Genomic DNA, 24485 nt, shown 5'->3' on the forward strand with positions numbered 1-24485 from the left:
AGAATGTATAACCCAGCCACTTTTTCTGCTTTTGGTTTTTTGTTTTGGGTTTTTTTTTGCCCTAGAAGGTTTTAGAACTTGACTTATTGGTGTTGCGTATTAATTTGGATTTTGCGAACTATAGAATTCCTCTGAAATATGAGCAGCCTCTCATAAGAGGTAAATATCATGCCAATAAAATATGCATTAGTCCTGTACCGTAGCACTGGCATTTTTAAAGTTTCAAAATGACCCCAATAGTATTTCATTATTTTTACCCTGCCCCTTTCTGAAAGGATTTGAGGTAATCACAGTGATGGGCGTTTAATAAAAAAGACATAGAAAGTCAGAGATGATGTATTACTAGGTAATATTAGATAACAGACTTCACCCTGAGTTTCCCTATATCAGTAGCAAAAAAAAAAGTAATAAATAGGGCAGGACCAAAGCAACCAACCTGATGAGTGATAATGTTTACTTCCGTTTTTTTAAATGTGGAGGAAGTGTCTATTCATCAAGAGACCATGTGTTTTCTGGCTTTCGAATATCAAAACAACTTCTCAAAGTAATTCAAGACTAAATTGATTCTAGACATATATATAGGATTATTTATGCAGTTAAAAATTCTTATTTTTTAAAGAATTGAATTCAAAAGTTATTTGTTGGTTTAGGTCACTTTACTTTTTTCAGGAAAAATGACTTATGTTTGGTGTGGATTCTACTCATTATAACACTTACCTACAAGAAATAGCTTTTAAATTCTAAACCAAGATTGGAACGCAGCCATCACTTTTGAGAGCGGTGGGACTCAGCTTAAGTCAATGTTAGGGATTTCCCACCTCCCAGGTCACACAGAGGCTCTTATGTGTATCCCAGGGTGGCCATGGAGGCCTTTTCTTGGCTTCAGTCCACATTGGTCTTGACTCACAGGCCCGGTACCCAAGCCTCTGCTTGTTTGACAGACTTCACCTGGAGGTCTTGCTGTGGCCCAGTTCCACAGGCCCAGAGACCAGCCTCCCTGTGTGGGGACACTGTGAACCATTGCCCTCTGAGGGCCTGCTGCACCTGAGGGGCTGCTCAGCTTCTACTGTTCCCGGGAGTGTTTCCCTCAGCTCCTCCTCTGTCTAGGCAGCTCTCCTTTCCTCTCTCCCTGCAGCTTCTCCGCTTCACCATTGCTCTTGACCATCTTCCACAAAGCCACGTGCCTTTCTCCCTCACCCCTACTCCCCTGGGACAGCACTACAGTGTCCCATTGTCCTCTGAGTGTTCTTAGAGCAAGGATGGAAATACCAAGCAAGGCCAGAATACATGTTAAGAGCTCAGTCGTTATCTCACCCTACTGAAATGTATGAAAAACACTTTCTTCAGCATGAGGAAAGTATTAGGCACGAGTGCGTGGTAATCTACCAGTTAGTGATTATCAGCCTTGGATAAAGGTGTAAGATATCATGGATGTTATTGTGTATGTACAGAGGATAAAAATAGGAGATTCCAAACATTAAAAGAAGATGAAGGGATGGTAAAATGCTGTTTATATGCTGCTAATGATGTACTAATGCGAAATTTGGTAATTAATTACTTCAAATGAGTTATTTTTTTACCTAGGAAGTTTTGACTTTATTAGCTCTTTGATGTATTGATGTATTAAATTATAATTATATTAATTTGAATTTCTTTAATATTTCATTTAACATCAGGAATTGGTCTCAACCAGAGAAATTTCCGATCAATACATGAAACATGAAACTAAAAATGAGCTTGTTTGAATTATAATCATGAATTTGATACATGTTATTTTCTTAAAAATGAGATCAAAATTAAATGCATTCTAAGATAGAGGACAAATAAATATTCAGATAAAAGGGTCTTTAGTGTCCAAGTTATGCTAACCATCCTTAGCAGTTACTCTCAGTTTTAAAGACAAAAATAACCAGAGATGGGGTTAGAGCCCTGCACCAAGGAATTCAGCTGTGCCTATGTGGCTAATGGTATTCTAGAATCAAATTTAGTAAGACTAAGAGGGAGTGAGAGCATTTTCTGCTACTTTTTCACACTTATTTCTTTACATTTGGGCAGATCATCCTGAGAGCTGATTATAATTAATCAATTAAATTAGAAATAAAATGGCATATGTTTTTTGGCAATCACTACATCTAGAATTAGTGTAAAGGAAGGATTAATACTCATTTCAGGAAGTCTCAGACATTTAGTTTACTCGCTAACAAATACAGCTGGCTTTTGCATTCTAGTAACTAAAAAGAAAAATGGTGTTTCCATCCTCAAAAACACTTTTCTTCATCCACACTCTTATTTATCATATCCAAATTTAAAATTTCCTTTTTATTCCCTTTGAGTCTGGATCTAACCCCAAAAGGGAGCTGTCTTCAGAATGCATACTTTCCAAGGGTAGAGGGTTCATGGTAACTGTAGATTAAAAATTGTCTATAATGTCAGAAATGCAGAGTATAAAATTTACTTTGTGAAGGAAAACACATTTCTTTTCTAAAACGTTGATGAATGTTAACTATTAGTTTTATATAGTGCGTTTACAAGCAGATTCTTAAGTGCTAATTAAGGCTCTTCTATTGTTTGATAGTATCAGTTGGTTTTCAGTAATGTTTGGTTTATCACTAAAAATTGCTGCAATGCCAGGGTTCTTCAGGAATTAGGAAGGGCTTTTTGTTTTGTTTTAATTATTTCTATTTTAAATGTTAAGAAAGGGAAAAGATTCTGGTGATATTTTTTTCTAAGAATATTCTTATCAATATTTTGAACGCTTACTAGATTTCTAAATGTTTGGCTGTTTGAGTTTAGGGTCCTAGATTAAAAAAAAAACTAATGGGCTTCCCTGATGGCGCAGTGGTTGAGAGTCCGCCTGCCGATTCAGGGGACACGGGTTCGTGCCCTGGTCTGGGAGGATCCCACATGCCATGGAGCGGCTAGGCCCGTGAGCCATGGCCACTGAGCCTGCGCGTCTGGAGCCTGTGCTCCGCAACAGGAGAGGCCACAACAGTGAGAGGCCCACGTACCGCAAAAAAAAATAATAATAAAAAAATAAAAAACGAATACCTTTCCTCGTCTGAAAATAAGGATATTTTTTGTATATTTGATTAGAAATTGAATACACACATGTACACACACGTGTATGTGAGAGAGAGAGCTGGAGAGAGACGGGAAGAGAGATGGGGGAAGCGGGGAAAGATTAACTTTGAATCACATGCCATTTATAGACACATATATATCTTTACTCCTGTAGGCTGGACTGTTACGCAGTTGTCAATGGATAGGTCATTCAAAGGTCAGGAAGTCTGACCTATGCCTACATATCAACCTCGATTGGAGGTTGATATGTAGGCACCCCCTGTGTAGCATGTAGTAAAACTCCAAGCTTCCAGAAGGAAAGCAGGTGTTTGGCATAAACCATATTGTTTGCATAAACAGTTTAGGCACCGTGAGCCACTCTTATCAGTTAGCTTGGTGGGAACATTCTCAAAATTCAAGTTCCCAGATGCCAGCCAAGGGCTAACCTTGCAAACAACACATTTTAAGGATAACAGTTTCCAGGCCTGCTACGTTAACTCTTTTCTGCACAACTTTAAAGAGGAAAAAAAAAAAGATTAGGTAGTTTTAACCTTTATTTAGGAGTACTGATTTATTTACTTCTGCCATTCCAATAATTAACATGAGCCATCTATACAAGGTGAGACATTTTTAGCTTGAGATAGATGTTTAATGCCCTGTCCCTTTTGTTGGTAGTATCTAGTGGGTAGAAGCCACATTATGGCTGTCCTAAAGTATTCTCCAGCAATAAAATCACTTTTTCTACCCAGATGCTGCTGCCATGATATTTTGATGATATTACTGTAAGAGTTTGGAGGCCTCATATTTTTTGGTAGTTTATTTGCCAATTTTTATTTCATGCTATTTTAATAGCTTTCTGGAAAAAAATATGAGGATAGTAAATTTATTGTTCGTGTTTCACCCTGGAAGTGAGTTACAACTTGTAAGTAAAATCTTTATAGTCCCTAATGCATAACTTCAATATTACTTGAGCTGTAGTGTTGATATTTTTATGTCGTTTATTAATCTTGCATTTTAGAGACTGGAAAATGATTGTATGAACACACAGTCCTAGAACTGGAAGAGCCCTTAACAAGCCATCCAACTGCACTCCTCTCATTGGGTTGGGGCAGAACTAAGCGAGCCAGGACAGATGGTGCAAAAACACTCCGGAAGTGAGTGCTCCACACAGTTCTCAAGAGCCCAAGTTGGAGTATAATTAAGCTAACTATCCCAAAGCTCTGCCTAAATCACCTGGTTTCTTCTGGTCTTTGCAGATTTAAAGAACAGTTTAAATTTTTTTTCATTAAAACAACGGCTGAATCACCCTGTGGCCTTTTCTTTTCCAGATTGAACCATTCTACTAGCTTCAATCTTTTCTCAGAGAAGTTGCAGCAATAATTTCACTTTTTTTTTTTTTTTTTTTAAAGAATAATGCTAGCTTAGTCTCAACCAGGCATTCTTTTTTTTGGCTGCAGTGTGCGGCATGTCAGATCTTAGTTCCCAGACCAGGGATCAAACCTGCACTCCCTACAGTGGAAGTGCAGAGTCTTAGCCACTGGACCACCAGGGAAGTCCCTATTTTTTTAAAATTTATTTATTTACTTATTTTTGGCTGTGTTGAGTCATCGTTGCTGTGCACAGGCTTTCTCTAGTTGCAGCGAGCGGGGGCTACTCTTCATGGGGTGCGTGGGCTTCTCATCGCGATGGTTTCTCTTGTTGGGAGCACGGGCTCTAGGCATGTGGGCTCAGTAGTTGTGGTTCATGGGCTCTAGGAGACAGGCTTAGTAGTTGTGGTGCATGGGCTTAGTTGCTCCATGGCATGTGGGGTCTTCCCAGACCAGGGCTCGAACCCGTGTCCGCTGCATTGGCAGGCAGATTCTTAACCACTGCGCCACCAGGGAAGTCCCTAACCAGGCATTCTTAACCTAAGGATCTGTGAACTTGGATGAGAAGAAAAAAGTACATATTATTTTCAGTAACCTCAGTCAGAAATTTAGCACTTTCCTCTGTTACTATATCACAAATATTTTTTAAAATTTGAATAATTGTATTTCAATGTAATTATTTCCTTTATAATCCTATGTATTTTACTTTATGCATTTTGAGAAGGGGTTATTAGGGCTCACTAAAGTAAGGGTCCATGGCAAAAAAAAAAAGAAAAGAAAAAAAGGTTACACTCTGTGACCAGCGCACTTGTATAACCTTTAAATGAGAATTCTCCCGATTGTTTTGTTTTCTTCTTTTCCTTTTTGGAGATAACAGTGACTAGTAATGTACTTCATGTAATGTACTATTGTGCCTTTAGGTTTATGTACAAGTTAATAAAGAAGCAGCAGACGATAAAAGTGTAGCCAAATCAGCACATGAGTTCTTCCAGAGATTGGAACTGGGCGACACGCAAGCACTTGCACTCTGGCAGAAATTTCGGGACTTGAGCATAGAAGAGTACCTTCGGATTTACAAGGTGCCCGCCCACTCTCCTGCTCTCCTGTCATGTGGAGCTGCTCTTGACGGGTACTCCTGGGTAGGAGGGTTGCTTCTGAAGTTCATGTTTTAAGAACAGATTTGTCATTTGTCACTGAGTTGATAATTGGGACTCAGATATTGTTCTTTGGGCTGAAAGTTGGAGCTACAAAATAAAGCCTGTGAACTTCACAGGCTGAATGTGAAGTGACATCCTAATACTTCATTTCAGTTTGGCTTTTCTCTTCTCTCTTCTATCATTCCTTTTTCTTAATCATTTTTTCTTCTTTTGCTTCCTTAGGCATATATGTGATGGCTATAAATTCGTTTGTCTAAGAACATGTTGGGGGTGGGAGAAATACAACAGTGAATAAAAGAGATATAAGTTCTTTTCTCATGGACTTTACACTCCAGCATGGATACAGTAGATTAAACAAATTCGAGGCAGTGCAAATTCAACAAGAATATATACAGTCTGTTAGGTGGTGATGATGTATGGAGAAAAGTGAAGCAGGGGAGGGGGGGATCAGGGGTGCTGTCTGAAGAGAGTTTCAGCAAAGATCCCACATGGCTGGAGTAAGGAAGCAAGATGAAGAAAAGTGAGAGAGGGGTTGGAGAGGTTGGAGAGTGGGGTGGGATGTAGGACATTTTCCAGGACTGTCCAGTCTAGCTTCCTGCTGCAGTGGAAACGTTCTGGATCTTTGCTGTCCAATATGGTAGCCTCTAGCCACATGTGGCCGGTGAGCACTTGAAGTGTGAGTAGCGTAACTGAGAAAGTAAATCTTCAATTTTCCTTAATTTGAATTTGAATAGCCATATGTGTCCAGCAACTCCCACGTTGGACAGCACAGTACTGCTGTGAGGGCTTGACCGTGCGGGGAACCGTTAGGAAGGTTTGAGTCACGGAGTGACTTGATTTCATTCTTATTTTCCCCATCTGTCTGACAGACTGTAGAACATCCTATTTTGTCTTAGGGTAAGATAATAGGACACATGCGTAACTTTTTTTTCTTTTGTTTCCAAATCCTTTTAGCGTCTAGGAGTACACTTTGATGAATATTCAGGAGAATCATTTTATCGTGAAAAGTCTCAAGAAGTCTTAAAGTTGCTGGACAGTAAGGGACTCCTACAGAAAACAATGTATGACCAGGTTACTATTCTTCAGAAAGTTATTCATTCTGCTTTGAAGTTGGTATTGACGTTTTCTCTCAGTAAGGAGAGCAGAATGTCGTGTGCAGCCTTCCTGGCATTTTTTTACAGTGCTTTTTGCTCTTCAGAGTACTTTCCCACATGCTGTCTCTTGCTGCCATAGCAAAATCCTGGTAAGCTTGGGAGAAAGAATATTATCTTGTTACATATGAGGAAACAAGCACAGAAAGTATAAGTGACCTGCCTAAGGTCACACCAGCTGATAATGGTATAACTGGAAAAGGGAAATAGAACGCTTTGTACTCAACCCTGCCTTTTTAAAAAGATTCCATCCTGTTCCAAAAGGATTTAAAGCAATTTATAAAAACAGGTATACTGAGTTCGATGGGTAGTGGGAGCGGAGAGCAGCCCCCAGAGAGCCCCGAGCAGCCTCACCGCCGCCGCCGGCCTGGTTGCCATCACAGCCCGGGAGGAGCCGCAGCCGTGAGCAGCGAGGCCGACACCCAGAAGCCGCCCTCAGCGCTGCCGACACCGAGCCCGGCACGACGGGCTGCGGCGCAGGAGGCGGCGGCCCCGGCAGTCTCGCATCGGCGGCACCTGCCGCCGGGGACAAGAAGGTCATCGCAGCGAAGGTTCTGGGAACATAAAATGGTTCAGTGTAAGAAACGGATATGGCTTCAGCAACAGGAACGACACCAAGGAAGATGAAGGTGTACACCGGACTGCCGTAAAGAAGAACCCGAGAAGTGCCTTCGCGGCGTAGGAGACGGAGAGACTGCGGGGCTCCATGTCGCTGAAGGAGAAGAGGGTGCGGGCAGCAGACGTTGCAGGCCCTGGGGGGTCCAGCGCAAGGCGGTACACGTGCACCAGCCCGTAACCATCACAGCCGCTCTTCGCGTCACAGGGGGCCTCCATGCAACCTCCAGCAGAATTACCGGGACAGCGAGAGAGGGGAAAAGACGGAGGGATTCGAGAGTGCCCCCGAAGGCCGGGCCCGACAGCAGCGGCCCTACCGCAGGCGCCGGCGCCCACCTTACTGCGTGCGGAGACCCTATGGACGTCAACCACAGAGTTCCACCCTCCTGTGCGGGGAGAGGTGATGGAGGGTGCTGACAACCAGGGTGCAGGAGAACAAGATAGACCAGTGAGACAGAATATGTATCGGGGTTATAGACCACCGTTCCGCAGGGGCCCTCCTCGCCAAAGACAGCGCAGAGAGGACGGCAGTGAAGAAGATAAGGAAAATCAAGGAGATAGGAGACCCAAGGTCAGCAGCCCCCTCAATGTTGGTACCGCCGCAACTTCAGTTACAGACGCAGACGCCCAGAAAACCCTAAACCCAAGATGGCGAAGAGACACAAGCAGCCGATCCACCAGCTGAGAATGCGTCCGCTCCCGAGGCTGAGCAGGGCGGGGCTGAGTAAATGCCGGCTTACCATCTCTACCGTCATCCGGTTTAGTCGTGCAACAAGAAGAAATGAATATGAAATTCCAGCAATAAGAAATGAACAAAAGATAGGAGATGAAGACCTTAAGTGCTTGCTTTTTGACTGTTGACCAGATAACTAGAACTATCTGCATTATCTATGCAGCATGGGGTTTTTATTATTTTTACCTAAAGATGCCCCTTTTTGGTAATGACAAACGTGTTTTTAAAAAAAAAACAAAACTGGATTTTCTCAATACACCTTTAAAGGATTTTAAATTGTTTCATATCTGGTCGAGTTGAGATTTTTAAGAACCTCATTTAATTTATAATAGAAGTTTACAGCTTGATTTTTTCAAAAAGTCAACAAACTGCAAGCACCTGTTAATAAAGGTCTTAAATAATTTAAAAAAAAAAAAAGGTATACTACAACCCCAAGGTTTTGAAAGAGTAAAATGAGGAAATCAAGAAGCAGGGCAGAAAAAAATAGGACGTCAGGGATGATATTAGTACATCATGTAACACACACTGGGATTCTGCTTCTTTGCTTAAGGTAGATTTCTAATTTAGCTTTGAGCTTCCTGTCAGCCGAACAGAAATGGCACCATTCATAGGCGCCCAGCCATGTGTAACACAGAAGCAAACCAGTTGCTTAGAAGTGCCATTTTTCCAGATGGCCAGCAAACACATGAAAAGATTCTCAGCATCACTAATTATTAGAGAAATGCAAATCGAAAGTACAACGACATATCACCTGACACCGGTCAGAATGACCATCATCAAAAAATCTACAAACAATGTTGGAGAGGGTGTGGAGAAAGGGGAACCCTCATAAACTGTTGGTGGGAATGTAAATTGATACAGCCAGTATGGAAAACAGTATGGAGGTTCCTTAAAAAACTAAAAATAGAGCTACCATATGATCCAGCAATCCCACTACTGGGCATATACCCAGACAAAACTATAATTCAAAAAAAAACACATGCACCCCAATGTTCATAGCAGCACAATTTACAGTAGCCAGGACATGGAAGCAACCTAAATGTCCATAGAGGAATGGATAAAGAAGACATGGTACATATATACAATGGAATATTACTCAGCCATAAAAAGGAATGAAGTGGGGTCATTTGTAGAGATGTGGACAGACCTAGGGAGTGTCATAGAGAGTGAAGTAAGTCAGAAAGAGAAAAGCAAATATCGTATAATAATGTATATATGTGGAATCTAGAAAAATGGTATATAGATGATCTTATTTGCAAAGTATAAATAGAGACACAGACATAGAGAACAAATGTATGGATACCAAGGTGGGAAGAGGTGGGGAGGGAGGAATTGGGGGACTGAGATTGACACATATACATTATTGATGCTATGTATAAAGTAGACAACTGATGGGAACATACTGTATAGCACAGGGAACTCCTACCTAATGCACTGTGGTAACCTAAATGGGAGGGAAGTCCAAAAGGGAGGGGATATCTGCATGTGTATGGCTGATTCATTCTGTTGTGCAGTGGAGGCTAACACAACATTGTAAAGCAGCCATATTCCAATAAAAATTAATTTTTAAAGAAGTGCCATTTTTCATAGTAACAAAGAGCTCGTCATCCTTATAAGAAAGACATGGAGAATGTGGCTCACAACATCCTCAGTGATGTCCTTAAGGACAATTTTTAGATCGCCATATACAGATTCTAATTTTTGATCGGGCAGGAAAGACAGTAACAAAATTCTGTGGTTTTATTACTCAAGGGTACTTTCTTGCATGTTAAAAATTAGCCCAATATTGAGTGTCACAGTAACTTGGATTAGAAGAAGAACATGATGTTTCATGGTTAAACTGAAGTTGAAATCTCATTTTTCAACTAGTTACGTTAAAGACTTTAAGTACTTCATCCAGAGTACAGAATTTAAAATGATAAGTAAATATTAATTACAAAATACCTACTCTTAATAGGTTCATTCAAGGTCAGATTCCTTCTTATTCTTCATTGTTGGTTACACCACTTATTGCTCCTTAAGTAATAAAAATAGCTCTGGTTTGCCAAAGATAATATTATAGATATTATACTATTAACGGTTTTAATTCATTATGTTGTTTCAGAGTTACCTTTTTGCATTTCTAGAAAAGGCACAGCTGTAGTGGATCTGTCAGGAAGTGGTGACCCCTCCTCGATTTGTACTGTAATGCGAAGCGATGGGACGTCTCTCTATGCAACCAGGTTTGTGTCTTGTGTGAACCTCATCATTAGAATGCATGACTTCACATTCTTTGTTCTAGGATTAATGCTAAGACAATCATTTTATTCTCAAAACTGTTACCAAATCCTGATTTCTAAAATCTTTTGTTCTCATTACTGAAAATATTTTTATTGGATTTCTGTTTATGGCCATTTATAGTTTCTGGAATGGTTTAATATCATCGGAAAAGAAACTGAAAAAGTGATTACAGTTAAACGTCATAGGATTTCCACAGGTGAATACATTGTTCTACAAACTATAAAATTGAAGTACCTCCTAGCCAACTATAAATATTTTATAATTGCATATTGACAGAAAATGTATACTAAACGGTGCTCATGTTGGCTCAGTGGTATCCTCACTCGGTCAAGATCATCTTATGTGCATATAAGTACCAGTCCTCATTCAGACTGTGGTAAAATAGACCGAGCGAGAAGTAGGCCGTGCCACTTATATTTTTTCATTTGTCTCCATGACCAACCCCTGTGGAAAGGAGCAGCCTCTGTTAATCAGTAAGAACTGGGTTTATCAAGCACACTTATTTCTGGGGCAAAGCTAATAGGAAGGAGAAGACAGGACCATAAAAAAAGCCACACAGGCAAACACAGCCATACTCAAGCACTGCTAGCAAAAGTTTCTAGTGTCTCCCGGGCTAGAATTTTATGTTGGATCACAAACCACTTTTGTAGCATAGTTAATGATATTTTGTTGTTGTTGTTAACTACCATCATTTTTTTCCAAACAACTTTAAACAACCATCTGCCTCTCTTACTGTCCCTTAGAAAAATCATTCTTATTTTCTGTTACTTTTTGGCATTTCTTTTTATCAATTCCATACAATTGGAGTTAGGAAATGAGAAGACCCTGTATATCTAAGAGGTACATTTCTTTTTCTAGATACAAAAAAATATACAGTAGAAAATTTTGTGCCAGCTAATTATTGCTGGACAGATTAAATAAGCCTTTGAGTAGTGGTTATAAGAAATGTGTTTACTCATGTAAGCAACAGGGAATTAAATTCATTATCTTGTAATAAACTGTAGTGGAATATAATCTGCAAAAATACTGAATCACTGAAACTAACACAATATTGTAAGTCAACTATACTCAAATTTAAAAAAAGAAAGAAATGTGTTCAGAAGAGAGGCTCCATGTCATAAAGACTCTATAACTATCCTTATCTGCTATCTTTTGGGGGGCTATCATTAGGTCCAGATTTTTCTGTTTATTTTCCTTAATACCTATACTTTCCCTTTTTTCTTTGGGAGAATCATCTTTGTGCCACTTGTTGAAATGTTTGATTTTTCACCTTGCTCTAACTGTACTTGTTTCTGTCCTTTCAATGGGTTCCTTATAGAATACAGCTATGTGTGTGGTTGTAAATTAAGGGAGTTGTTATAACAGACAAAGAAGAATGCAGGAGGATACTGACAAGAGCACAGGGTGAGGCTGGAGACCTGCATTTTTGTTCTGAGACCATGACCATCACTTAACCTCTCTGGGCCATGGTTCCCTACTTTGTGAAAAGAGAGACCTGAACTAAATGACCTGGCATTTCTTCTGGCTTTTTTTTTTTTTTTTTAATGTTTATTTTTGGCTGTGCTGGGTCTTCATTGCTGTGCGCGGGCTTTCTCTAGTTGCGGCGAGCCGGCACTACTCTTCGTTGTGGTGTGTGGGCTTCTCATTGCGGTGGCTTCTCTTGTTGCGGAGCACGGGCTCGAGGCACGCAGGGTTCAGTAGTTGTGGCACACGAGCTCAGTAGTTGTGGCTCACAGGCTCTAGAGCCAGGCTCAGTAGTTGTGGGGCACGGGCTTAGTTGCTCCGAGGCATGTGGGATCTTCCCGGGCCAGGGCTCGAATCCGTATCCCCTGCATTGGCAGGTGGATTCTTAACCACTGTACCACCAGGGAAGCCCTCTCCGGCTTTCAAATTCAGGTTCTACAAACTCAGCCTAGGACTTTTTCTTATATTCATCTCTTTTTCTTTGGATTAAAAAGTTTTTCTTTGTTTTGTGCTTGGCTCAAATCAAAAAATATAATGGGGTGTATATTTGTGACTTCGTTTTGGGGATAATCTATATCAGTGTTTTACAACCTTTTTTTTAATTATAACCCTTCTCAGGAACCTTTTTAGCCATATTTTTTTATACTTGCCCATCCTCATGAAATTTTAACACCACAGATGTATCTGTATGTATTGTATGCATATATGTGCTTTATACATAAATAGAGTAAGATTTTTTTGTCCCTCACGAGACAGTTTTTGCCTCCATTCAGAACACATGCTCTGGGGACTTCTCTGGCGGTCCAGGGGTTAAGACTCCACGCTTACAATGCAGGGGGCACTTGCTCTGTTATATCTGGATCCTGAAGTAGGTACCAATGACATTTTGATGATCCCCAACATTTCAAAAGAATTAGGAACTTTAAAAATCCTCAGAATCCTCCCAGTGCCATGTATTGTTAAGCAAAAATAGCTTTAATTTTTTTCTTGCAGTTTTATTGAGATATAATTGGCATACAGCACTGTGTAAGGTGTATAATGATTTGACTTACATACGTCACGAAATGATTATCACAATAAGTTTAGTGAACATCCATCGTTTCATATAGATAACAAAACTAAAGAAATAGAAAAAAATTTTTCTTGTGATGAGAACTCTTAGGGTTTACTCTCTTAACATTAACTTTCATATATAACATACAGCAGTGTTAATTCTATTTATCATTTTGTACTTTACATCCCTAGTACTTATTTATCTTATAACTGGGAGTTTGTACCTTTTGACCACCTTCATCCAATTCCCCCTCTCTCTGTCCCTTGCCTCTGAAATTCTACAAATCCTATCTCTTTTTCTATGAGTTTATTTGGTTTTGAATTATAATTGACCTACAACACTACGTTAGTTCCTGTTACACAACATAGTGATTTGGTATTTCTATATATTCAAAATGATCACCATGGTGAGTCTAGTTATGATATGTCACCATACAAAGATATTATATAGTTATTAATATATTCCCCACAAGTTAATTAGCTCTAATTTTAAAATTCAATATTTAAATAATTTTCACCTAAAATTTTTCACTTAAAATTTTATAGTTTATGGTTTGTTTTTAAATATTTTGTACTGTGTGCAGACTGGGTATTTTGTCCTTAACCAGAGATAAGAGGTAAGTGGAATTTTTGTCAAAGGAATTTATGGTCTTTTTAAATGCTTTAGAAAGTATTGCTTTAGAATGATCCAAGACGTTGGAAGAGTAGCTAGAAGATACTGTATCACCGATGTTTTAAATATGTTCTTTAAGAAAGTATATTGCAGAAAAGTGACAGGAAAGTAATTCTTTCCAGTAGAGGCTTAATTAACGAATCATAAAACATTTACCTACAAACACCTTGCCTAGAGCTATTTAGTTATTATTACTACTTGTCCCAGAGCTTTTATTTATTTTTTATCTTTTCACAGCACTTTCATAATTCTTTTCCCAAAGCTGTTTTTGTTATTACTATCTTGTATCAAAGTATGGTACTGGGATTATATAAGCATGGGTACTATACCCGAGGCTTGGAATAACAGTAGTTCTTAATGAGAAAAGCCTCATTACTATTAAATAGGTAAAACAAATTATTACCCAGATCTGCTTAGTAACTCTTAATCTATGGCCATTTTTTTCAGAGATCTTGCAGCTGCTATAGATCGAATGGACAAATATAATTTTGATAAAATGATTTATGTGGTAAGTAATCACAATAAAGAACAAAAGGTTATGATCCCTACTTCATGAAAACTGCAAAGATAGATATTGAATGCCTTGTTGAAAAACTAGGCAAAAATAATTTTCTCAAACTATAGAAAGCATTCAATGTTAAGTGTATGTATGATGGCAAACACTATGTTTAAAAAAAAAAACTTAAAATTAAAAAGTTCACATTGCTTCATAGTATAAAAACCCCAAAATTACCCAAATGAATGGTTATGTGTAACAAATATGTACATGTCACTATAATACATTTCTTTAAAATAACTTTCTATTTTAAATATTTTAGGACTCACGGAAGTTTCAAAATGGTAGAGTTTCCATGTAGCCTTCAGTCTTCTCCAAAGATAATAACTTACATAACCATGGTACTTTGTCTATACCAGGAAACTAACATTGGTAGAGACCTTAGTTAAATTTCACCAATTTTTACACACGCTTGTGTATGGGCATGGTGGAGGGGGGTATGAAATTTTATCACATGTAGATTCATGTAACCATCACCACATTCAGAATACAAAACTGTTCCATCACAAAACAACCTCTCTTATGGCAACCACTTAATAATCATGCGTTCCTCCAACCCTAACCACTGGCAACCAGTGCTCTGTTCTCCATCATACCATTTTGTCACTTTGAGAATGTTATATAAATGGAACCACATTAGGTAACTTTTTTTTTTTTTTTTTTTTTGGCAGTGTTGGGTTTTTGTTGCTGCGCGCGGGCTTTCTCTAGTTGCAGCGAGTGGGGGCTACTCTTCGTTGCAATGCACAGGCTTCTCATTGCAGTGGCTTCTCATTGCAGAGCATGGGCTCTAGGTGCACGGGCTTCAGTAGTTGTAGCACATGGGCTCAGTAGTTGTGGCTTGCGGGCTCTAGAGCACAGGCTCAGTAGTTGTGGTGCACGGGCTTAGTTGCTCCGCAGCATGTGGGATCTTCCCGGATCAGGGTTCGAACCCGTGTCCCCTGCATTGGCAGGCGGATTCTTAACCACTGCGCCACCAGGGAAGTCCCACATTAGGTAACATTTTGAGGTTGGCTGTTTTCACTTAGCATAATGAATGCCCTTGAGATCCACCCAAACTATTGCATGTGTCAGTAGTTTGTTCCTTTTATGCTGAGTAATATTCTAGTCTTCCCTTCCTTTCTTTCTGTGTGCAACCTCCCTTTCCCCGAAGGAAAAAAAAAGTTGCTATTAAATATATTTTTAGAGCTTAGCTTTGGCCTTCTTGGAGCTAAAGGTCATAACAGCTGAGAGAGGAGGAATTTAGATAGAAAACTCACAAGGTTAAATTTCATGTTCCCTCCTGGCTCAGTGGAGTGCTGCAGCTCTTACTTCCTTCTCTTCTAGAGGACTCACCTTAGACCTTCTTCTGGTGGCATCTGCTTTGTGTGCTTATTTAAAACATATCCACTGACAGTGACTCTAGTCTGTCAAAACTCAAATATTTTAATTTGATTTATGTTCAACCTATTGTAGATTAACTTATCAGTGTTCTTTTATTTTAAATAAATTTTTTTCTCAAGACAGATAAAGGGCAAAAAAAGCATTTTCAGCAAGTGTTCCAAATGCTGCAGATCATGGGATATGACTGGGCAGAAAGGTACCGTACTGTCTGCATGGTTCTTAATTGCCTGCTCAAGATTAAAGTTTTGCTAGGTCAGCCATGTCCAAAAATGTAGCAAATTGTTAAAGATTTTCATTCAAAATTCACTTCTTTGTTTCAAGATGTTAGTGTGAAAAAACAGATTTGTTCTTTGTGCTAATTTTTGTCCTGATTATATTAATGTCTAGCTTATAAACATTTAATAAATGGTTTTATTAGACATCTCTCAGTGGCTTGATTTTCAAAATTCTTAATTCCCATCTCCTTTTTTTCATAAAGGCAACTAGTAATTTAATCATACGCTAGTGATTATGAAATGAAGCTGTGTGTTTAACATCTTCTGTGGCATACGTCACAGCATATTTCAATTTATAAATTTTTTAAAACCTCTCTATGAGAGTTAAAGTTAAGACTATTCTCTATAAGAGTATTGTTATATTCTTTGATCACCAGCTCCTTTTCAGTTTTCAGTGAACTAAGTGCCTTCTCCATTTTAGGTGCCAGCACGTGCCCTTTGGGGTAGTGCAGGGAATGAAGACTCGAAGAGGAGATGTTACTTTTCTGGAAGATGTTCTAAATGAGATTCGATTGAGGATGCTACAGAACATGGCTTCTGCTAAGAGTGAATTCATTTTTTTGTTGTTACAGACATAACTTACGTGCACTTTTATGTTTTGCTGGACTTCTGTGCAGTGTGATTTATTATGACCATCCCTCCATTGAACTTTCATAAACCTTGGCACAAATAGCTTTGCTAATTCGAGGTGCCAGAATTTCTAGACTTGCTGCTGGGCTGTTACGCAGTTTAGTAATGGGAATTGATACACCCTGAGCCTCTTTTCCTGGGCAGCTTCAGCATTGTCACTCCACGGTTGGAGTGCTTGTGCAAAGTTCCTGTGTTCCATAATCAGAAGCAAGTCCCAAGTCCTTATGGCTTTGTTTAACCTTCACCTTTGGAAAAATAAGTACCAGCTCTATCTAATGTCTTCCAAGGGATATTTATAAGAAAAATAAATTCGTGTTTCTTCCCTTTTAACAAAGGCTTGAAAACATCATTATCAAAGTTAAATCAGCCCACATTAGGACAGTTAATTGCCTGCTGTACACCTGTTTATTCTTGATGCTGTCAGCGTATGGTTTTGTTAGGTTTTATCTCCACTTTAGTCCCGGATTCTGTACAGTTTCATGCAAGGTTAAAGTAGCTGCCTTTGTCTATTTCAGCCACCAGAGAGCTGGAGAACCCCCAGGAGACAGCAGAGAGGGTGGGGCTCGCAGCCCTCATCATTCAGGTCTGTGAAGACTGCTTCCCGGGAGAGTCTTTTATTTGGTACTGGGACAAATCCCAGCGCTGAAGATTTCCTCTGTCATTTTAGGACTTCAGAGGTTTCCTGTTATCTGACTATCAGTTCAGCTGGGATCGTGTTTTCCAGAGTCGCGGGGACACAGGGGTCTTCCTGCAGTACACACACGCCCGCCTCCACAGGTGAGAAGAGTCTGCAGGGAAACACTGGGCCGCTCTGTCCTTCCCAGGGTGGGGTCTGGATGGAGCGATTCCGAGACCAAAGGCCCTGTTTTCTGGGCTTCTCCGACATCTCACATTCAAAACTAGTTGAAGTACAGTGGACCTCTGATTATGTTTGGGTCTTGTGGGGTTTTTTAAACATTTATGTATTGCACACCTATGAAACGAAATGCTTTTATATATATTATGTTATTTAGTACTCAGAATAACCCTGCTAAAGAGTATACTCCGTTTTCAGATGAAGAAACAGATGTAGGGAAAACTGAGGCATCGGGTCAAATGATGGTAGCTTCCGAGTCTAGGACTATATTAAGGAAAGCAAGACTGTGCGTTATGAGGTGATGTTCATCATTGGCAACTGAGTCCTAGGATGACTTGTTTAATCTTTTGTTGTGTTTAAACTTGTGATAACAGTTTGGAAGAGACTTTTGGATGTGGTTATCTAAATGACTTCAACACTGCTTGCTTACAAGAGCCACAGTCTGTTTCCATTCTCCAGCATCTTCTCAGGTACAGTTTCCTAACATTATCAAGTCTGCTTCTGCTCCGTGAAATAACTGTTGTAGTTTGCTGACCACTGGAATCAACAGGCCAGTGACTCTAGACAGCGCTTTTCCAAAGGTGTGACCAAAAAGTGATTGCCTGCCCTTTGGGAGCAGACAGAGGGCATGCTCACGGCTAATCCTTGGGCTTAAAAAATATTATCACCATTGAATTAGCCCAGCTGTCTAACATCCTTTAGGTCATGGTGTGAGAACGTAAAGCCTGGTAAAAGCATAACCTTTTAGTGTAGAAACGATCATCTTCTCACCCTCTGTGATAAGTGAAGGAAAATCCCTGCCTTTGTGCACCATCCCTGAGACCATAAGCCCTTCATTTGCCTCTTGGTTTCAGTTCAGCTTCAAATACACTGGACAAGAGATCATACTTCTGAGCTCTCATGAGCATTATCGGTGAAGCCAGACTTGTCAGGAGAGACTGACGAATATCTGGAAGGGATATGGAGGGTTAACAACAAGGCCTATTTCTCTGATTGCCACACAGTGGTCAGTGGTTCTTTCTTGGGATGAGGGGTGAGTTTACTAACATTTGGCTAATTTGTGAGGAAAAATAAGCCAACCTGGTTTTCTTGGCAGTGAGTAGACTCTTGTTTGCTAGATTATGTTCCTAAGCATGGCTAGAGGCTTTGTACGTTTAACAGCCATGATTTGAGTCCTTGCTTTGGGCTAGGCCTATGGGATCTCAAGGTGATTTAGAAAGTACCTGCCATCAAGGAACTTGTAAGAAAGAAAGATGTGCCTTTACCTTCAAATTTACACAAGGTCTTTTTTCATATATCTTCTACCATTAATGATATCAAGTCAGCCTTATATCGTAGATCTTAGCTTGGTGTAGTATGAGCCCAGCCTTCCCCTGCCAACCACTCCTGTCATCTTTCTTTTAGGTTCGATGAGGTGCTTTATAGGTCAGCCCAAGACCTTCAACCCAGGCATATTGTCAGTTACCTTCTAACTCTAAGGTATGTTATAAACTTGCTATTTGGGGGTATTAAAAGACATTTGATATGACAAAGGACCTTTCTTTCATCTAAAGGTCTCTTATAGACAAATCCATTGGCCTAAAAAATTTTATGCCTTAAGTTACAGGAATTCTTGCTTCATCTTTGCAAATTAGCAGTTAATATTCATTCATTCATTCATGCAGTGATTGAAGGTCTGGTCACTGGAGTCTAGTGAACAGGAACCGATAGGTACATCATGGGTGGTCATAGTACAGCATGTGTTAGGATAGATTGGACATGAGGGGCAATGTTAGGGCACTTAGCCCAGCCTTGAGGGTTCAGAGAGGGCTTCTCAGAGGAGAGGAGTAGATGTCAGTCAGGAGAAGCAAGGTGGCAGAGGAGGGAAAAGCCCAGAGTTGAGCAAGAACATGATCCATTAAAAGCACTTCTGGGAGAACAACTGTGTTCTGTACTAAGGCGTTCTGACTTATTTTCAGGGCAGTGGGGTCCATGAAAAGGTTTTAAGCAGAGGCACAGAAAAGTCAGTCTGATGGAGGGTAGAGAATGAATTGGAAAGCGAGTAGATGACACTTGGATAGAAATTTCACGGTGGCTGTTTTAGAAAGTTTGAATAGAGGTTGAGTTTTATAGCAACAGTTGTATCTACTCATAAAGCTATTTAAGAAAGGAAGTATTTGCTTTTACTCAAGATTTACTGAAATCAAAGGTTTATTGGGACTTCTTCCTTGAATATGCTTTTTACCTTTCTTCCCCAGATTTATAGATTTTTTTTCCTGTAATTTCCACTTAGACATATAGAGATGAAGAAGCCAGAAAGTCTTATTAAATGTCACTTAATCATTGAAACTAATGTCATAAGCATCATTTCTCTGGCACTGTTCTTGCTGCCATAACCTAAACAGAAAAAATATTTTAAAGAAGAGTGGCCAGTGTATGCAGAGTGGATTGATAACTAGTCTTACCCCACCTCCTCCCAGTACAGAAGGAGACAGGCCAGACCGTGTTATACATTTCATCTTGAGGGATGCCTAAATAAGGGAAAACTAATTATTAGAAAAGAATCCCCTATACTTGTAAAACTAACAATGAAATCAAAATCTTAAGAACAATGAAACTAATCATAATATCACCTGGTATTAGTAGAACCAGGACCAAAAATCTAAAACTGGAGTTTAGTGTGTTTCACTTTGCCAGTTATTGAAAAGCAGTGAATTCAGCCTCAACTTCCCAACTTTGGAAATATCCTTTAGTGGCTCTCGGCTTTGATTTCTCTAAGTTGAGGGAGTAAGATTAGATATCAAGCTTATATGTTACACAGGAAATTAGCTGGTCCTAATCATGATTATTCTCTTCCTGTTTCAGTCATCTTGCAGCGGTGGCACACAAAACACTACACATAAAAAACAGTCCTCCTGAAGTGGCCGGGGTATGTTATGTCGAGTTTTGCTGTGTAATCTCTAGCATCCTCAGACTTATTACTGAGTCAGTCTTGTCAGTGTTTCTAAAATAGCATCCTGTTGTTCACCTACAGAAGTGTACTTACACACTTAAGGTAAAAATTAGAATTGGGCTGTAACAATCATTGTTACTTTCCAACATACTGGACCATGAAACACCTTTTCCTACATCAAGTGACAGGGTGATTAGCTCCCCTTATCTGAAGCTGTACTTTATGGAGTTACTGTTACTCCCACTCCACAGCCCTTGGGTACCAGTCTTACTATAACAAATCCTAGGAATTTGTCTTCCTTTTGCCTACAGGAAACCCTAGGGCACTTGGAGATACTGTCGTACATTAAATTAGAAGAAAGTTAGAATTACTTCTAACAGGAATTTTATCTATTCACTCACAGTTAGCCTGTTACTGAATTGACCTTGAATCATTCTTGAATTTATTTTGTAGGCCAGACTTCATCTTTTCAGAGCTGTCCGCTCAGTCCTAGCCAACGGAATGACACTTCTTGGAATAACACCTGTATGTAGGATGTAATTTCTAATTAAAATTGCTTTTAAAATACTAAATGAATTCTAGTTATCTATTCTTACATGCCTTGCTATTTAGAATAGAACTGAAACTATTATTCTATGTCAGAATCTATATTTTATTGTCCATATTTTATTAAGTGATTTATCAACTTATTAAATCTTTATCTTTTAAAAAAATCATCTGAGTTTCCTCATGGTCAATAAGTACTAAATGGACTTTTGTTAAACTAAGTTAAATCTTTTTATTTATTTTTTTGCGGTACACGGGCCTCTCACTGTTGTGGCCTCTCCCATTGCGGAGCACAGGCTCCAGACGCGCAGGCTCAGCGGCCATGGCTCACGGGCCCAGCCACTCTGCGGCATATGGGATCTTCCCAGACCGGGGCATGAACCCATGTCCCCTGCATCGGCAGGCGGACTGTCAACCACTGTGCCACCAGGGAAGCCCGTTAAATCTTTTTAAAGTCATTGTGGTCTACCGGAGACAAAGGATTAGAGTTTAAACTATGGCTTGAGGGTTTTTTGTTTTTCTTTTTTAATTGAAGTATAGTTGATTTACAGTATTACATTAGTTTCAGGTGTACAACATAGTGATTCAATATTTTTATAAATTAAACTCCATTTAAAGTTATTATAAAACAATGGCTATATTTTCCTGTGCTGTGCAATGTATCTTTCTTCCTTATTTTATACATAGTAGTTTGTATCTCTTAAGCCCCTACCCCTACCTTGCTCCTCCCCCCTTCCCTCTCCCCACTGGTAACCACTAGTTTGTTCTCTACAGCTGTCAGTCTTTCTGTTTTGTTATATTCATTTGTTTGTTTTATTTCTTAGATTCCACATATAAGGGATAACGGAGTATTTGTCTTTCTCTGACTTATTTCACTAAGCATAATCTCTAGGCCCATCCACGTTGTTGGGAATAGCAAAATTTCATTCTTTTTATGGCTAATATTCATGTATATACACCACATCTTCTGTTGATGGACAGGTTACTTCCATATTTTTGCTATTGTAAACAGTGCTGCTATGAACATTGGGATGCATGTATCTTTTTGAATTAGTGTTTTTGTTTTCTTCAGATATATACCCAGGAGTGGGATTGCTGGGTCATATGGTAGCTCTATTTTTAGCTTTTTGAGGAGCCTCCATACTGTTTTCCAAAGTGGCTGCACCCATTTACATTCCCACCAACTGTGGGAGTAAAAGTCCCCTACTGTGTCTGTGCGCAAACGTGCACACTCCTCGTGAGCAGTGTCCAGGCTTCCCACAGCCCTCCTGTCCCACCAGCCCTCTGACCAGCCAGGGGGCTGCCTTCCCTGTGCCAGACCCAGGGCTGGGGTGCCCAATATGTGGATCTCCACCCGTGTGATCTCCCTTTTTCTGAGTCCTCTCCCTGGGGCTCAGGTCCCAACCTGCTCACTTCTCTTCCCTTCCTACCCGATCCTGTGTGGATCTTTCTTACAGCCTTGGCTATACAGGAGTCTTTCTGCCAGTTTCCAGTTAGTTTTCAGTGAGACTGTTCCACATGTAGACAGATAAACAGGATTTTTTTTTTTACTTTTTAAAAATTTTTTATTGAAGTATAGTTGATTTACAATGTTGTGTTAATTTCTGCCGTACAGTGATTTGGTTGTACATATTCTTTTTCATATTCTTTTCCACTTATGGTTTATCACAGGATATTGAATATAGTTCCCTGTGTTATACAGTAGGACCTTGTTGTTTATCCATCCTATGTATAATAGTTTGCGTCTACTAATCCCAGACTCCCATTCCTTCCCTACCTTGGCAACCACAACTCTATTCTCTATGTATGAGTCTGTTTCTGTTTCGTAGATATGTTCATCTGTGTCATATTTTAGATTCCATATATAAGAGGTATCATAAGGTATTTGTCTTTTTCTGACTTACTTTGCTTAGAATGATAATCTCTAGGTCCATCCACGTTGCTGCAAATGGCATTATTTCATTCTTTTTTTTATGGCTGAGTAATAGTCCATTGTTTATTTATTCCACATCTTAATCCATTCATCTGTCGATGGACATTTAGGCTGTTTCCATGTCTTGGCTATTGTGCATAGTGCTGCTGTGAACATAGGCATGAACATATCTTTTTGAATTATAGTTTTGTCTGGTTATATGCCCAGTAGTGGGATTGCTGGATCATATGGCAATTCTATTTTTAGTTTTTTGAGGAACCTCCTTACTGTTCTCCATAGTGGCTGCACCAATTTACATTCCCACCAACAGTGTAAGAGGGTTCCCTTTTCTCCACACCCTCTCCAGCACTGGTTATTTGTAGACTTTTTGATGATGGCTGTTCTGGTGTGAGGTGGTACCTAATTGTAGTTTTGATTTGCATTTCTCCAATAATTAGCAATGATGAGCATCTTTTCACCACATGTAGATATATTTTTGAGGTGTTCATGGGGGGAGGTGAGTTCCACTTCCTCCTCCTCTGCCATCCAATCTCCTCTGCCTTGACATCTTACAGTGCCATTCATCCAGAAACTCTTCTTGTAACTGAGATTATCTGTTTCCATGTTTTAAAATTGATGAGGAAGAAAAATCTCAATTTTCTTAGAATTATGACTGTTCTTAATAAATTTCGGGAGAACAAAATTGAGCTTTTTTGTCAATACAGCTGACAGCTACTCCCAGAGAACAGGTCTCATACTTTTCATGGCCGTATACAGGTAACTCTTACCAGACTGTGAACTGGGGCATTGAACACATCTGAATAACAAGGAATTACTTTACAGATATCGAATTAGGATCTTTGTAAAAATTAGTCCATTAAACCACATTTGAAATGGAGTTTCTCAAACAGTTTCATGTATCTGCATATTGGTAAGTATATTTTGTGTGACCTGCTTAGGAAACATGAGTAGGATGTGATCTGTTTGATGGTTACAGCTATCCTCATCTGAGAATTTCCATTCTGATCTGTTATAATTTATTCTAACTATTGCTACTAGAAATCTTCTGAATACCAATGACAATCTAATTTTATGCATAGAGAAGCAAATTAGCATGAATTAAAGCTTCTTTAGTTGAATGAGCATAGTTTTATATTGGCAAGTATGGTATACCTTCTTAATCCTAGAAAAGACTCCAATTTTAAGTGAATTATCTTCCAGATTGTTTATTTTCTACTTAAAGTATCATCAGTATTTCACAGCACAAATCAGCCATGGAATAAAAAGTTGGGACATTTTTTACACATCCAGTATCTCCCTCCCCTTCTTTGAACAAACATTCCCCTTCCCAGATCTGTGGTAGGTTGCTTAGTATTTGGTTTTTTTTGGGGGGGGGGGGCGGTTGTTCGTTTTTAATATCTATTTATTTATTTTGGCTGCGCCGGGCCTTAGTTGCTGCGTGTGGGATCTTCAGTTGAGACATGTGAACCCATAGTTGCAGCATGCATGCAGGATCTAGTTCCCCAACCAGGGATCGAACCTGGGCCCCTTGCATTGTGAGCATGGAGTCTTACCCACTGGACCACCAGGTAAGTCCCTTCCTTATATTTGAATCTTGAGTAAAATGACACAAGGGACAGTGATGGTTAAAGCCAAGTCTTTCTGAAAGCAGCTCTCTGAAAAGGCTGTTCATTAATTCCTGCAACCTAGAGCCATACAGCCTTGACTGCAGTCCTTATAAATTCTTTTTTTTTTTTTTTAAGGCTAGGTGGAAGAGGTTTATAGCCATTTTTTGCAACCAAACAGCCTAGATAAAATTCCAACATACAGAAAGTAAAAAATTTA

The 24485-nt window shown here is 39.5% G+C and overlaps 1 protein-coding gene and 1 pseudogene across 1 annotated transcript in view; both read left to right on the top strand.

Annotated features, from left to right (window-relative positions):
- The window catches only part of RARS2 (arginyl-tRNA synthetase 2, mitochondrial), an 88215-nt gene that overhangs the window by 60354 nt on the left and 3376 nt on the right, over positions 1–24485 (top strand). Inside the window, exons 9-21 of the mRNA XM_067702615.1 lie at positions 5348–5506; positions 6539–6645; positions 10210–10305; positions 14001–14061; positions 15609–15685; positions 16186–16310; positions 16910–16977; positions 17062–17171; positions 17625–17720; positions 18655–18729; positions 20095–20158; positions 20636–20707; positions 24093–24229. Coding sequence (XP_067558716.1) covers positions 5348–5506; positions 6539–6645; positions 10210–10305; positions 14001–14061; positions 15609–15685; positions 16186–16310; positions 16910–16977; positions 17062–17171; positions 17625–17720; positions 18655–18729; positions 20095–20158; positions 20636–20707; positions 24093–24200 — 1218 coding nt within the window. The 3' untranslated portion in view covers positions 24201–24229. The remainder of the gene's footprint in view (positions 1–5347; positions 5507–6538; positions 6646–10209; positions 10306–14000; positions 14062–15608; positions 15686–16185; positions 16311–16909; positions 16978–17061; positions 17172–17624; positions 17721–18654; positions 18730–20094; positions 20159–20635; positions 20708–24092; positions 24230–24485) is intronic.
- LOC137205098 (Y-box-binding protein 1 pseudogene) lies at positions 6731–10181 on the top strand (annotated as a pseudogene).

Source organism: Pseudorca crassidens, chromosome 13 (assembly GCF_039906515.1).
Source record: "Pseudorca crassidens isolate mPseCra1 chromosome 13, mPseCra1.hap1, whole genome shotgun sequence".
NCBI classification, from domain to species: domain Eukaryota; kingdom Metazoa; phylum Chordata; class Mammalia; order Artiodactyla; family Delphinidae; genus Pseudorca; species Pseudorca crassidens.